This window comes from Artemia sp. Qi Xiang Cuo, chromosome 3 (assembly GCF_049724085.1).
Source record: "Artemia sp. Qi Xiang Cuo chromosome 3, ASM4972408v1, whole genome shotgun sequence".
Lineage (NCBI taxonomy): Eukaryota > Metazoa > Arthropoda > Branchiopoda > Anostraca > Artemiidae > Artemia > Artemia sp. Qi Xiang Cuo.
This window is the reverse complement of record NC_142796.1, coordinates 76,251,808-76,267,393: the sequence shown is the minus strand read 5'-3', so window position 1 is coordinate 76,267,393 and position 15,586 is coordinate 76,251,808. Positions and strand designations below refer to the sequence as shown.

At 35.9% G+C, this 15,586-nt stretch overlaps 1 protein-coding gene across 2 annotated transcripts in view; it reads right to left on the bottom strand.

Annotated features, from left to right (window-relative positions):
* LOC148954543 (putative chitinase 10) overlaps positions 1-15,586 on the bottom strand; it is a 163,574-nt gene that overhangs the window by 15,386 nt on the left and 132,602 nt on the right. For both annotated transcript variants that reach the window (XM_089086581.1, XM_089086582.1), the window contains exons 10-13: positions 10,741-10,976; positions 8,736-8,890; positions 7,520-7,660; positions 5,161-5,308 (exon numbers count right to left, since the gene is read on the bottom strand). In XM_089086581.1, the coding sequence (XP_088942707.1) occupies positions 5,161-5,308; positions 7,520-7,660; positions 8,736-8,890; positions 10,741-10,976 (680 nt within the window). The remainder of the gene's footprint in view (positions 1-5,160; positions 5,309-7,519; positions 7,661-8,735; positions 8,891-10,740; positions 10,977-15,586) is intronic.

The following is a 15,586-nucleotide window of genomic DNA, read 5'->3' as shown; positions in this document are numbered from 1 at the left end:
ATATGAGCTTCTGGTGATAGCAGAGATCGAGCTTTATTTATCGATAGAATTAAATTTTTGAAGTTTTCTTTATTTTTCGTTGTAAATTGAAAACTACTTTAGAAAGGTTGCAAAAACAAGCACAAATAAGAAAATTTTCATATTTTTTAAACAAGTTTAGACTATTTTCTAAGACGAAGTTTAGTAATATCATAAGTCTAGGGTACTGAATTAGTAGACAACAAAATGATGAATCAAATATTAGGTAGTACATTTTCCTTTCAGTACAAGTTATATTCAGGCCTGGATTTACCAATAGGCCCACTAGGCCCAGGCGTAGGGGCGCACAATGCCAGAGGGCGTTATAAATTATCACTGAGTGAGTTTTTCTTAACAAAAAACGGACCAATGTTATTTATGGTCAAAGTACCAGGTGCACTCCACTGCCATGCAGCCTATTCACAGAAAAGTGGTTTTAAAGCAACACAGGAATTCCGTTGCCACTTACAAAACTGTCAGATTTCTCCCAAGAATGGCAGCTGAGAGTTCTGTATCAGCTCTCTCTTTCATTACCTTTGGCTCATCACTTGCGTTCTGTTCAGTGCTTCCACTACCCCCAAATTTTAGGGACTTTCCCTAAAATCTCGCAAAAACTGAGCGGCAAAAATACTTGGGCGTAGGAACGTCAAAGCTTTAAATCCGGCCCTGGTTATAGTTTTAAGCTTGTCGCAAAATCACATGTTTCACAGGGAAAATAAGTCTCATACATACTCTTCTAAAACATTTTCGAGAGCTGAGATCTTTCATTTCACTTTCGCAGTAGCAATTTAAAATGGCATTAAGAACAAAGAATTAGAAACAGAGGAAGGTTCACAGCATACTCTTTGAAATAGTTTAGCTATTTTAGAAAAAAGAAATTTGTTACAGTCACATTTCCGACGGCATTGTTAGCTATTCTATAAAAATTGTCTAACGACTCTGTACATATAATAGTAATGAGTGCTATTTGTTGTTAATTATATCCATCTAAGTAATTTCGCTGCATCTGTTTTCACAATATTACAGTTTCAAAGTATTTCAGCTTGTGCTCGAAATTTGAAATCTTAACATATGTGGGCTATATAACACATATGAAATTTAAATTGAATTATTCTAAAATCATATAAAAAGATGTAAAAATTTGACTTCATCCTTGTTTTACAACAAAAGTACCTTAATTTATAATTTTTAAAGGCTTATCTAGACTATACAGTAATATGAATTGTTTCCTAATTTTAGTTGCATCCAGGTTGAATTTGCAGTTGACTTATTCAACTGTGACGATTTATTAAACTTTCGCTGCACTAAGTGCAATGATCATAAAAAAAAACTACGGCGTTTTGTTGTATATCCAATTATTTCTCTAAAGAAAGGTAGCCACAATTGTTTTCCACCCTCGTATATTCCCGAAGTATTTCGGCTTGTACCCAAAAATTTGAAATCTTAATATACCAAGTATATGAAATTGTAACTCAAAGATTATGAAATCAGAGGCAACACTTTAGCGTTGCCTATAGTAAAGGCCATAAGGCTCCAATGTTTCATTATTATTATTTTTTCCCCCAGAGGCACTTCATATGGAAGGGGTCTTAGAAGAAGCTTCAAAGGGGGCTCATTCAATTAGAAATATAGAGTTCTAGTGCCCTTTTTAATAGTCAAAAATGATTGGAGGGCAACTAGTCCCCCCCCCCCGCCCCTCATTTCCCCAAACACATCCAATCATAATTTTGAGATAGACATTTTGTTCAGTGTAGTTGATTTTCTGACAGCAAATATATTTTTGAGGAGGACACTCCTCCACAACCCTCAGTGTAAGGGTTATAAGCTATGCCCTTGGGGCATATAAGGTTTTTATAGAAGGTGTTGTCATAGAAACTTCAAAAAAGGCACATTCGATTGGAAATTCAAAGGGCTAGTGGCCTTTTTAATAGTCGAAAGTTATTGGAGGGAAACTAGCCCCCCCACACTCATCATTACCCCAAAGACATCCAATCGAAACTTTAAGATAGTCATTTTGTTCGGCGTAATTGATTTTCAGATAGAAAACATGTTTTGAGGAGGACACTGCGCCACAACTCTCAGAGCAAGGGTTTTAAGCTATGCCCTGGGGGCATATAAGGTTTTTATGGAAGGAGTTGTCGTAGAAACTTCAAAAAAGGCTCATTCGATTGGAAATTAAAGGGCTAGTGCCCTTTTTAATAGTCGAAAGTGATTGGTGGGCAACTAGCCCCCCCCCCCCCACGCCCATCATTCCCCCAAACACGTCCAATCAAAATTTTGAGATAGCCATTTTGTTCAGCGTAGTTGATTTTATGATAGAAAATATATTTTTTAGGAGGACACTCCCCCACAACCCTCAAGGCAAGGGTTTTAAGTTATACCCTGGGGGCATATAAGGTTTTTTATAGAAGGCGGTGTCGTAGAAACTTCAAAAAAGGCTCATTCAATTGGAAATTCAAAGGGCTATTTTCCTTCTTAATAGTCGAAAGTGATTTGAGGGCAACTAACCCCCCTTTCACTCCCACCTTTTCCCCAAACACATCCAATCAACATTTTGAGACAGCCATTTTATTAAACGCAGTTTTGAGTTCTGGAAATTAGGTCTTTGAGGATTACAACTCCCCCACAGCCCTCAGGACAAGGGTCGTAAGTTATGCCCTGGGGGCATATAAGGTTTTGTATAGACAATATTGTCGTATAAACTTCAGAGAGGGCTCATTTGATTGGAAATGAAAGTTCTAGTTCAATTTTTAAGCGTCAAAAGATATTGGAGGGTAACCAGCTTCCCACCCCCCTAAACCCTATTTTCCCAAATGCATCCAATAAAAATTTTAAGATAGCTATTTCGTTAAAAATAGTTCAAAGATCATATAACAAAACTTCCGGTTTTGACACAACCCACCAGGGCCCGGGGGCAGGAGTTGTAAGTTATGCCCTGGGGGCACATATAAGTCTTATAAAAGGGATGCTCGTATTAACTTCAAAGAGGGATCATTTGATTGAAAATTGAAATTTCTAGTTCATTTTCTAAGAGTCAAAAGAGATTGGAGGGCACCTAGCCCCTCCCCCCTCCACGCCCTTTTTTCCTCAAACCCATCCGATAAGAACTTTCAGATAGATATTTTATTTTAAACAGTTCAAAGACCATATAACGAAAACTCAGGGCTCAACACAGCCCCCCAGGGCCCGAGGGCAGGTGTTGTAAGTTATGCCCTTGGGGACTGTATGGGTCTTATTGAAGGGATGCTCGTAAAAAATTCAGAGATGACTCATTTGACTGGAAACTGAAAGTTCTAGTTAAGTTTTTTAGAGTCAACAGATATTGAAGGGTAACTAGCCCCCCACGCCCCTTTTTCCCAAATGTATGCAATAAAAATTTTGAGATAGGCATTAAGTTAAAAAATTCTCAAAAGTCAGGTAACAAAAACTCCGGTGTCGTCACAACCCCCCAGGGCCCGGGGGCAGGCGTTGTAAGTTATGCCCTGGGGCATATATTGTTCGTATGAAAGGGATTGTTGTATAAACTTCAGAGAGGGCTCATTTGATTGGATATTGAAAATTCGGACTCACTTTTTAATAGTCAAAAGAGATCCGAGGGCAGCTATCCCCCAACCCATCTGATGAAAATTTTGAGATAGACATCGACAGAGGGGGTCATTGACTGCGTCATTGGCTCTTTAATGAAAACTATATGCGTCTTGAACAGTATTGGAAAGTATAAAAAACATCTAATTGAATATTTGATGAATAATGATGTTAACTATTGAAAGATTCATCAGTTCAAGAATTTATTTCACTGTAATTGTATTTTTATTTTCAATACTGTAAGAACTGGAAAAGAAAATATTTGTTATATAATCCGTTTTCAGTTAAGCGCCAATGGCGCAGTAGGCTTTTGGTTTTTATTTACAGTTAGAAAAGGAGGCAGTATCCAAACACTTGTCTGTAGGGAAACTATATTCGTCTTTAACAACTTTAGAAAGAGCTAATAAATTAAACTGAATATTTATTGCTGAAAGCTCACCAGTTCAAAATTTTACTATAATTTTAATGTTTATTTTCAATATTAAGTACAAAAGAAAACTTTTGTCATAAAATTGGTTTTCAGTAAAGCGCCAATGACGCAGTAGGTTTTAGACTTTTACAGTGAGAGAAGCAAGTCATACCCAAACTCTTGTTTGTGGTGATTTTTGTTAGTTTCAAGCTCGATTTGCATATTAAATTTAAGTTTCACTCCTTTTAAGATTTATTCATTAATTTACCTTAATATCTATTGTATGTTTGTTTGCATTGGTTGTTTATTCTATTTATGTTTGTTTTAAGTTTCATTTATACTTCAATAGGAAAATATTTTTTTTTCGTTTTAAGATTGATATTCAGATTCAATCTAAGCGTTACTCGCTTTAAGATCTATTTCTTCATTTATATTATTACTTTTTGTATGTTTTTGCTATGATTGCTTATTTAATTTCTGTTCGTTTTGGATTTCATTTATTCTTTAATAGTAATTTCTGGTCGTTTTGAGTTCGAATTTTAAAAGGTATTTGTATCTGCTGATCTTAAGTTTAAAATGGCCTTTACTTTTCTTTGAAAAACTTATTTTTCGGATAGTTTTTTTTTAATTAATCACCTAAAAAGTTGAAACTAATCAATGTCCACTGTTGTTTTACTACGAAATTAACTTAATTTAATTTTTGAAGACTTATCTATAATATACAGCAATAAGAACTGTTTTTTTTATTTTAATTGCATCCAGTTAAAATGCGCAGTTGTCAGTTGGAATGATGGTAAGTAGTTGGAAAATTAGTTAAAAAATTCTAAGAAAAAAAATGCCGAGGAGGAGCTTCAACTGCAGTAATCAGCTTCTTGTTTTATATACAATTAATTCTTAATTTTTTGTAATCTTTTCATTCATGCTATTTCTGTTACTTTACTAGTCGTACTGCTTTGCTAATCCTTAAAATTTTCCCTAGTTTGAGTTAATTATTCATTAGAAACAAGCAGAAATCAAAATTATATAGAAGTTGTTTAATTAGCAATTGGCCAAATCAATTACGGAGGATAGAAACCGAAACATTGCTATGGTTTATCTATAGTAAAATTCTGTTTTACTAGAATAAAACAAAATAAGAAAACGCTTACTACTGTGAGTCTTCTTTCTTGGTCATCTGCACCATCAACTGGGAAAAGTGGGGAGTTATGCCCTACAACTTGTTCCCACTGACCATGAAAATCATAAGCCATAACATGAAGAGCATCCACATACTTAACAATCTCAGGTACATCATATCTAATGATAAAAAGTGATCAAGTTAGATTTTTGACGTTAGAAATTGACCTGTGCAAAATGGAAAGAAGAATAATTTAGGGTTTTGGGTAGTAACTACACAAGAACTTACAGAAGGTACAAAAAGGTTACGGATTGCCTGCATAATATCTTTTGTTACGTTTCTGAACGTCATCAATATGGTACTCGTAACACGGAATGATTCAACGACCAAGGAAACCATCGACTCGGTCTAGCTTCTCGCTCAGACACCAGCTTCCGTTAACATGGGAAAGACTACCATGTGAGATTCTAGACCAGACGGTCAAACTCGATTTCCGTAGGCTGCTAAGAGGCCATGGTGGTAGTCGTTATGATTTTTTTTTTTTTTTTTTTTTTGCCTCAAGTAGTGCCAAACAGTATAAGGATTGGTAGTGAATATTAATGGTAGCCTACCCGTCGGGGAATTGAGTGAGCAAGAGGTGTCTCGTCTTTTTTTTTGTTTAAAAGATGTGAGGATGTTAAGTTGAAAAGAGATAGTGCCTGACAAGCCTGGATGACGAGACTCCTGGAAGTTTGTAAATATTTATGTAAATAAAGTGATTCTCTATAAACAAAATAACAACTAAATGCAAGAAAAAGGTTTTTATTGCAGTGGCATCGATTCACGAAAATATAGGGGGGGGGGAGGATTTGTTTCGATTTTCTTTAATTAAGATAAAAAATGCAGAGCAACATTGAGCAAATATACCTAAAAGAGGGGTAGCCATAGATCTTAATTCTCTTAATTAGCAGCTACCACAGCAACCAAGATTTACCAGGTTGTAGCTACCGCTGCGACAACTATTGCAATTATTTCTAAAAGTTATTTTTTGTTAAGTACAAAAGCGCTATATGTAGAAATTTGCTTTAAAATGAGCCATCAAACAGCTCTCCGTGATGTTTCAGTGCCCCGCTAGCTGCAGAGAAGGTAAAACAGGAAAGAAAAAAAAAAGATGCTCTCGATGCAGAATATCGTGGTTGCAACCATCTCCCTTGTTTTTCAAGCCAACGGATGTTCCTTGTTGTTCAGGCCAAGGGACTGTAAGCTTCCTTCAAAGGGTTTTTGACATGGCGGTTCTAATGGTGTACTTTGTGTTTCAATTTTTTGGATTTTAGGAGTGCAGTGCTATTTTATAGCTGTGAAAAAACAAAGCACAGGGGCGACAAATAAAAACAAGCGGTTAATCAGTCTCGCTGCTTTAATATAGCACATAGCTAAAATAGAAAATAACTATGAAACAGAAATAAGAAGGTATTTTTCAAAGTCTAGAAGAGTGGGCAATTGCGTGCTAGGGGAGGGGTTAGAAAATGTTTATTTTTCTATATTTCACCACAATATATCGTTAATGTTATCCGTCAAACTGACCTGACATCATACATATTCGTGAGGTCTTCACCAACTGGGGGGGCAGCAATTATGAATAATCTATTATTTTTTCATAATATATTTAACCACCCTCTGTTTTAATTACCTCTAATGCTAGTACTTATTTTTGCTTGTTGTTATTTAATAAAGAAAAGAAGTTAGCTCACTGCAGCACAAAGACACCTAGATAAGTGGAAGGGATTTCCCAACAATAGACCCAAAAAAGGGCAAAGAAGAAAATTTTAATCTTTCAGAAATTTACTTTTATTGATCATGTTTACAACGTATTCCTGAGCAAATGGTGATTATTCAAAATAAGTATAAAAGACAAAAAAATCTGAGTTTTCCAGTCGTTAAATGTTATCCCTTTTTATCGTTCTCTTTGAAATGGCAGCTATAAGACCGTATCCAGGGGGGGGGCTAGGGGGTTTGAAAACCTCCACCCCCCCCCCCCGAAATTTTTGTATAAACAAATTTTTTATGCGTTTTTTAAGGTTTTTTGTAATCCCCCCTGCCACCCGAAATCCTTTTATACCCCCCCCCCCCGAAAAAAGAATCCTGGACACGGTCCTGGGCAGCTATATCATTTTTAATTTATATTTTTATTAGCTATTTCTAGTAGCCTATTCATCAAGTATACAGTAAACAACTAGATAAACTGGAATATTGATAAGAGTACCTAATTTAAACGATTTCTGATTTAAAAAGCAATGAATATAGATAAATTTAGCGCGTAAAGTGTAACTTATACAAACAGATTTAATAGTTTTTATGATGATTCAGTATTAGACAAGCTCCTGCGCAATGATAAAAAAATTCAACATTACCCAGCAGCTATGGCTTCAATACTGGCAGGTACGGCAGCAGTAAGAAGTAATCTGGATTGCTTATTGGCCTCAGCTTCGCCTTCAAATGCAAGACGTAGTTCACGAAGAAGATCAACGAACGCAACTCTGTCTTTAGAACCCCTGAAAGAATAATTATGTTTCACGTGTTGATGACAAGTACCAGTCACCTAACCAGACTTAGGCTCTGAAAAGGTTGGGGGGGGGGGGACGGGGTGACGAATTAATAAAAATTTGGGGATCTTAAAAATCCAGCTGTTGACTACACGTTTCAAGTGAAGTTTAAGCAGAAACTCTCAACTAATTGACATATTTCAACATTTTCTTATGAACACATAGTTTTTTGCTTTTTTTTCAAAAAGAGTGACAAATTTTTATTGCAAAAACGTTAGACAGACTATTGTACGTTCAAAGACCTAACAAATTTGTGAGACTCGAATTACTTTTTACAACAAATATTACTTTGAGGGAATGGGGCCATCTATATCCTTGATCACACTCCATAGCAATGGTTACACCACTGATAGACAATCTTTGATAGATTTTTTCTGGATTAATAAAAAAAAAACAAGAAAAGTAAAGACTGATTCTAAAAAAATAGAAAAAGCAGAACTAAAGTCTAAAAAAAATCAAGGTTAAAATGAACAGAAATCACTATGAATAAATAAGTGAAACCTAGGACGAACAGAAATAAAAATGAACAAAAATATGAAATATAAAAATAACAGGTACTGCTGCAGATATATGAAAAAAACCTAACTCGAACAAAGATTAAAATAAATAGTCAAGTCAAACATGAAACGAAGAGAAATTGCCACAAAAAAATTGGGGCTACCAGTCCCTTAAACTTTGTAAAGGATAGAGTGTCAAACGCGATTTATTGCTGCGAGTGTCAATTAATCAGTTGTTTTTTTTCAGGAACTATTTTAAGTCAAAATCGAGTCTGCGCACTACAGCTTGGAAATATCTTGACTTGGTAAGTAGGCTGTTGGACCTAAACTAATGTGACCTACTGGTGATAGAACTTTACTTCCTTCGCCCTCTGTTCCATTTTGAAGTACCCGAAAAGGCAAAGAGAACCAAAGTCTCAAAACTTTAAATGACAACCCTGATTTGTCATTTCGAAACCAGCTCAGGTTTCCTCTCTCAGAAGTTACTCACGCTTTCTGAGTTTGATATTCGAAAGCAAATCTCTTACCTTGGATACTCCCAGTCTATATCAAGGCCATCAAGCTGCCTGTCTCGAAGGAATTCAACAGATTCAAAAACGAATTGATTCATTTTGTACACATTGGATGTAAGCTCTCTGAAAGGCTTTGATCCAAAAGCCCAGCCTCCAATTGCCATAAGAATCTAAAACAAACAATGAAAACATAAAGACCTAATAGAACTGTCTTTTTTTCTAGCTCTACGCGTCTGGTTCTAGCTTCTTCCTCAACGGTTTGTTGTTCTGAATAAAATGCTAATTCTAAGTGATGACGGTATAACCATTATATAAACGATTCAACTGAATTAGTTTGCTGCATTTATTTGCAATTCAACACCTATACAGTCTAACCAGGTTAACACAAGCAGCACAACATGAAATTTTCTACACAGCGAACTCGGCATAGACATGTTAACATAGACAGTTCAGTACACAAAGCTCAACACAAATAACTCAACCTAAGATAGTTCAACACAAACAACTCAAAATACAGCCACTAAACACATTTTATATTCGCATTTTTAACGAGTAAATTCAGAATATAACGAGTAAATTTAACGAGTAAATTCAGAAAATTCAGAAGGTTCTTTTTGACTGGAGCATAGCCAAGATTCAGTGCAAAGGGACATGGTCTCTAAAATGGAAAAAGTTCTACCACAGCCATTACATAATTTTTAAACAATACACAACTATACAAGTTTTCATATCTTTCGTGAGGGGTCTAACCCCTCTGACTTTGCCTCACGATTCATTCTCTGTCAGTACCCTCTAATTTTGATCAAATTCTCACATATCTTGTCTGTATATACTTCTAAGCTTGTATCGCCTTGAGCTGAGCTAGATACATTGAACTATACAGTTTAAGATTAGGAACGTTCAGTTTTATCATTTAACAGCAGCGAAGCCTGTCGGACAACAGACATAAAAAGAAAAACCGTAAACTATACCCTTTTTTGAGGATCAACAACATTTGAAGCTGGACTACTCCTCCCCCCCCCCCTCAAACAGAAGTATCCCTGAAATTATTGAAACTATGGTTTTGGAAGTACTCGTTTGCCCCATAGATCTCCCCGTCACCTTTAAACGAATTCGTCACACATTCGCACACATAGAATCATCTAACATCGATCACCATAAATACTGACGAATTCGTCACACATTCGCACACATAGAATCATCTAACATCGATCACCATAAATACTACTTTTACCCCCAAAAAACTGATTTCAGGCTCAAACTCACAATCTTGAGGTCATGAGACCAATGCTCTACCACCACAGCCAACCGAGCTTCATGTATGCTTTTACACTTTTACTGTATTAACATACATAAATATAAGGATTCCTATACATGAGTTTTCGCAAGTGTTACCAAATTGTAAAGTATACATAGTTGATCCTGCATGATTTTTCGCGTTTCTAGCTTCATCAGTTGAGCTTATTTTTCTGAGAAAAATATACATTGTTCACACACACAAAACCACACAAACTTTACTTTGTGCAATAATAGTAAAAGAACTATGGTATAAATTTCATCGTGCGCTCCCCACTTCCTTCATCAACCTCTTTTTCTATTCTTTTTCCGCTATACTGTACCAATATAAATTACTATGACAGGTCGTAGCAGTTGCTCACAATATAGGAAGAGAAGAACCTCCGTCAACATTCCCCTATGCCTCCCCTGCAGTTATGCATTCTGGATAAAGAACACAGCGTAGATGTTCTTCAATGTTTTGACAGCACATACCCTTTGATTTTCAGTTTTCTATTCACCAGAAAAAGAGAAATGAGAAATTTAGAAACAAAACGCTTCGATTGCAAAATTACCCATCTTCATTTTCTATTGTCCTGCATGAAGTTGTGAAATCTGCTTTTAAGTTAGAAAGGACCCTCATAACTTATTGGACAGTGATCTATGCCCCTCTCTTGGAATGAAATTTGTTTCACCCAGTCTTGAGTTAAAAAAAGAAAACTAAAAGCTATATTTAGAAGCTTACCTTAACACTAGGGTTTTTCTCTTTTATTAAAGCGACTTTTTCATAATAATCTTTTGCTGAAGCTGACTGAGTAGAGCCATCTACGTAATCAACCAATCGACCACTATCAAGAGATCCAAATGCGACAATGATGTGGGTACAGAGAGTGGGGTCAATATGTTCAGGTTTAAATCGACCAGAACCTGGACGCTTAAGTGACCACGAAGCAACGTAGCACACAACCTTCGGGGCATTTACTGGAATAAAAAAATTTAATCAACTGGAATACTTCAAATCTAGATATAGCTTTTCGTTTTGTTTATTTATATTTTATTCTACTTTTTTTTATCAGAATTTTAGAACTTTAACATTATTGTTATATGGTTTTGTATAAAACCATGTAAGTAGGCCTGAAAACCTAATACAGCTATGCAGAACGAACGTTAGGTACAAAAGACATTTTGCTATGTTTAGTAAGTGAACTGAGTTATCTGAATTATGAAAGTCATAATAATGTGAATTTTACAACAAATTATCCGTAGAACTGGGTGTGAACAAAAATTTAGTGTCTAGAAACAAAATTGATTGCTTGGAATATAACGATAAGCAAAACCAAAAGAATTCCTAAAAATTTTAGCAGTATTTATTTCTTTAATATTATAACAACGGAAGAAAAAAGATAAAGATATATTCTGTTTTCAGCAAATTGCAAATGAGACTTAATCCTCTAGGATTTGACGGGGCGATAACCCCATTCTTATTTGTGGTAAATTCTGTTCTTTTTCAGTTTTAACTGATTATTATTCTAATTGGTTTGCGTTTTTAGTTTCCTTTATTCATTAAAATAATTTTTGCTTGCTTAAATTTTAACCAATTACGTAACTTTATTTCTGCCTGTTTAGGTTCTAATACCCCTCTTTACTCTTCCTTGAAATGTTTTTGGAATGTTTTTCTTTTTCAATTAGTCGTTTATTGAATTAACAATCGTTTTTTAGCTGATACAGCTTAATTATAACTTAATTACAGCTTAATTATATATTCTCCTATGCCTCCAAGGGCACTTAGGGCATCCCTGAAGAGCCGCCAGTTTTTCCTTAAGTGTGCCGAAGTCCAAACTTTTGCTCACTAGGGTAACAGAGAAGCTTTGAGGTTTCAGAGGTGGTTTTTTGAGTAGAGTTAAGACATAGCTAATTTTGCACTGATTAGGTTTTCAGCTCTGACTCAGCTCGTGTTGTATCTAATCAGAAATTAGTTCGTTATCAGAAATTTAGTAATATTAAATTTAGTAATGAAAAATTTACGCCAAGTCGGCTCCTTTTTGCGTCGAATCAGAAACTGCCTATTCTTTGCATTAAGTCAGTCCCCAGCTTGTGATTGTCCTGTTGTCCTTTGAACAGTTGAACAGTTTTGTCCTTTGAACTTGAACAGTTTTTGTCCTTTTAGAAGACTTAGCACGTCGTTACATTGTACAGAAATTTATTTTGTTTTTTCATCGAGTCACGACATAGCTTTTTTTGTACTCACATTTTAAACTAAAATATATATGGCCCTCGGCCCTGGTGCTCCGTGGGTAATCTCCTCTCATGAGGTACATTTTATGACCTTCCGAGACTTCTGAGTAAAACATTTGTCTCTAAAATTTGATCTTACACAATAAAAGGGACGCTAAGGGGGTCCCTATGTGCACAAAAAGGGTGCAGGACGGGGAAATGTTCCCATGAAATCACTTTCAACGATTGAGAATGGCAATAGGACTTTTAATTGCATATCAAAGAAGTCGCTTTTGAATTTCTTTGGCCTTCTCTTTTATATTTGAAACCGGGAAGATAAGAATAAAAGAAATAAAAATACACGGCAGATATAACGCTTTTTATTTTTATACGTTCTTTATCCACGGTAACGCGTAGACATGTTATTCTTACTGCCATTACTAAAAACTCGTAGCAGCGTTTACTCAATTGAGATCAACAGGCGAATATGCATTCCTCATCCCCTACCACCATCCACAGTTTTGGCTTAAGACATCTAAAATAAAATGTTTCCCTTAAAAAACATTAAGTCACTTTATATGATTCCTAGCAAACCAGGAAGGTCTTAATAAATGACTTCTGAAAACAAAGAAAAGAAAAAGAATAGAATGCCCGATGGTACAGGTAGTTGTGAGGAAAACTAATGGTGGTAGTCGAAAGATTTCTTTGGCAACCAGAAGAGCTTAATTTTTCAGCAGGTTCTTGCCTACACTAGCATGAAGAATGGGACAAGACACTGATAAAATCTTCTTTGGAAACTTGACTTTCAGAATTTCAGGAGGTTAAACCCCTCAAATCTTTCTGTTTTTCTTATGCGGTTAGAAAGACCTGGAATATTCAAGTTGTTAACAATTAATTAAGGTAAAAAGGTTCCAGCTTTTGAACTGCGGGGAGACATATGCCAAACTAAGACCCACTACACACGCTCTGTTTACTGTGAATTTCCTTCAATTAAAAAGAGGAGGTATAATGCAAAAATAAAGATGAAATAAACACATTTATTGCCATTTTGGCTTCAAACTGAAGCTGAGAATATAAAAATTCCTAAATACTTAGACAGGTTTAGATTCCAGCCGGTTCTTAGACACTGATGAAAACTATAATGGCTCTTAGCGTGCCATTACTGACCTTCGAGTTAATTATATCTCAACTCTATGAATGATAAAATCACCATCAAAATTTACAAATACAATACTGCAAATTTGTAGGACAAGGGAGAGAACGAGATACAAAGAAAGAGAGAGAGAGAGAGAGAGGGAGAGAGAGAGAGTGAGAGAGAGAGTCTGGGAGGAAGAGGGAGAGAGAGAAAAAAAACTATCTCTCTCCCTTGATGTGAATAAAAAAATAAACTTTCTTGTCATTGCTCGTGAAGCGTAAAAATTTAATTTAGAGATTTTGCAATTATAATTGCAAAATTAAGCAATTTTACGACGACAATCATCGACAACAAGCGGGGAAATATGGGGACTGGTCCAGACTAATCTGCAAGTAGCATTGATCTCATCCAGGGTCAATTGACTTGAATTACTTAAAAACAAACAAAACCCTATATTGTTGACAACACATCTTGACGTAATGAATCTCTTCAGATGTAAGATCAGTGACATTTTAAGCCTTTAAGCACTTTACGGTTCTCAGTAAAATTGGGTCTTCTCTACCTGGGCAGGTGCTCATTGGGGTCTAAAGTCGTGGTTTTATGTATATTTTTTTGTACCAAACATAATTTTTGCTTTCTTGTAACTTTGTATTTAATTTTTGAGGCCGGAGGTAGAGGTAGTAAATCAACGAATACTTTTTCCTTGCTTTCTTCCATCAATATTACTGAATGAATTATCAACTTGGTGGGAGTGATGAAAGATTTGAGAGCCATGGCTAATTAGAGTAAAGCCGAGAAAGATATGTCAAGTAAGATCAGTCCGGTGAGCCATTTGAAGCCACTTTTTCCTTTCAAAACAGTTTTTATTTCAAGTAATGATCCAATCGGTATCCATCGGGTGTACTCAAGGCCATAACAAAGAGGGGGGGGGGGGAGGGTTAGGGGGTTTTAACCCCCTCCCCCAAAATTTTGGGCCGAGACCGAGTCCATTGATTTTGAATTACCAATTTGGTGGAAGTGATGAAAGACCTGAGAGCTATGGCTAATTAGAGTGAAGCCAAGACAGATATGTCAAGTCAGATCAGTTCTGTGAGTCATTTGAAGCAACGTTTTCCTTTCAAAACGGTTTTTATTTCAAGTAATGTTCCAATCGATATCTATAGGATGTACTCGAGGCCGTATCAATGGGTTTAGGGGGTTTGAGCCCCCCCCCCTGAAATGTTTGTCCGACACGCTAAAATGTGACAAAACACATATAAAAAAGTTTCGATGCGTTTTTAAAGTTTTTTGTATCCTCCTCCCCCTAAAAAAGATCTTAAATACGGCCCTGGATGTACTATCTTGTTCCTTGGTATCCATCAGATGTACTCAAGGCCGTAAAAAGGGGGTAAGGGGTTTGAACCCCCGGGTTTTTAACGCTTTTTGTGCCCCCCCCCCCTAAAAAAGATCGTACATACGGTCCTGGATATACTATCTTGTCATCTGCATTATTTTACTGATTTTCCTGTGTACCAAAATCGGCAATCAGACGACTTTAAAAACCTTTAAATTTTTTGAGTACCAAAATTACCGGACTGCTTTCCCGACATGAAAAGGACCAACCCTGGTGGAGCCGATTTTAGTTCACCAGTACCTTTCAAATACGCAAGTTAAGTAGATAGATGAGCTTAACAAATGAGTTTGTACAGTTTCCTCCAATTGCACTGACTCGAAACACAGCTTTTAAGTTCCTGAAATACCAAACAACAAAAAAGCTAGGTAAATTTTGCCGATCTCAAGAAATAAAAGATTTAAATGCCAATACCCAGAAATTAATATTTTTGTACTGTCCTTGTTATAACTACTAAAATAGTGGCACGGAGAGTTATTTTATTACATCCCCAAAGGCAATGAAGAATCATGATTTTTCCCCTAATTTGTATGTTTTTCAAGACAATTAGCTACTCATGCTTTCCTCGCTTTCCTTGACCTCTTAAGAAAAAAATAATACTAGAAGAAAAAAGCAAGGCCAACCCTATCTTAGTGCAGGGATAGTAAGGATATAAAGCACAGTATGTGAAACTTTAAGAAATGGAGGATTTTAAGGAGGAAATCTTTGGGTAATGTGGGGAAGTATGCTCAGACAACAATGCATCACAGAGAGAGATTTTTGGAAAATGGAGGATCGGCAGAATAAGGGAAGACAATTTTGTAAATAAAAAGTAAGTATGTATAATGCAGATGGATTGTTATTTGTTTTTTT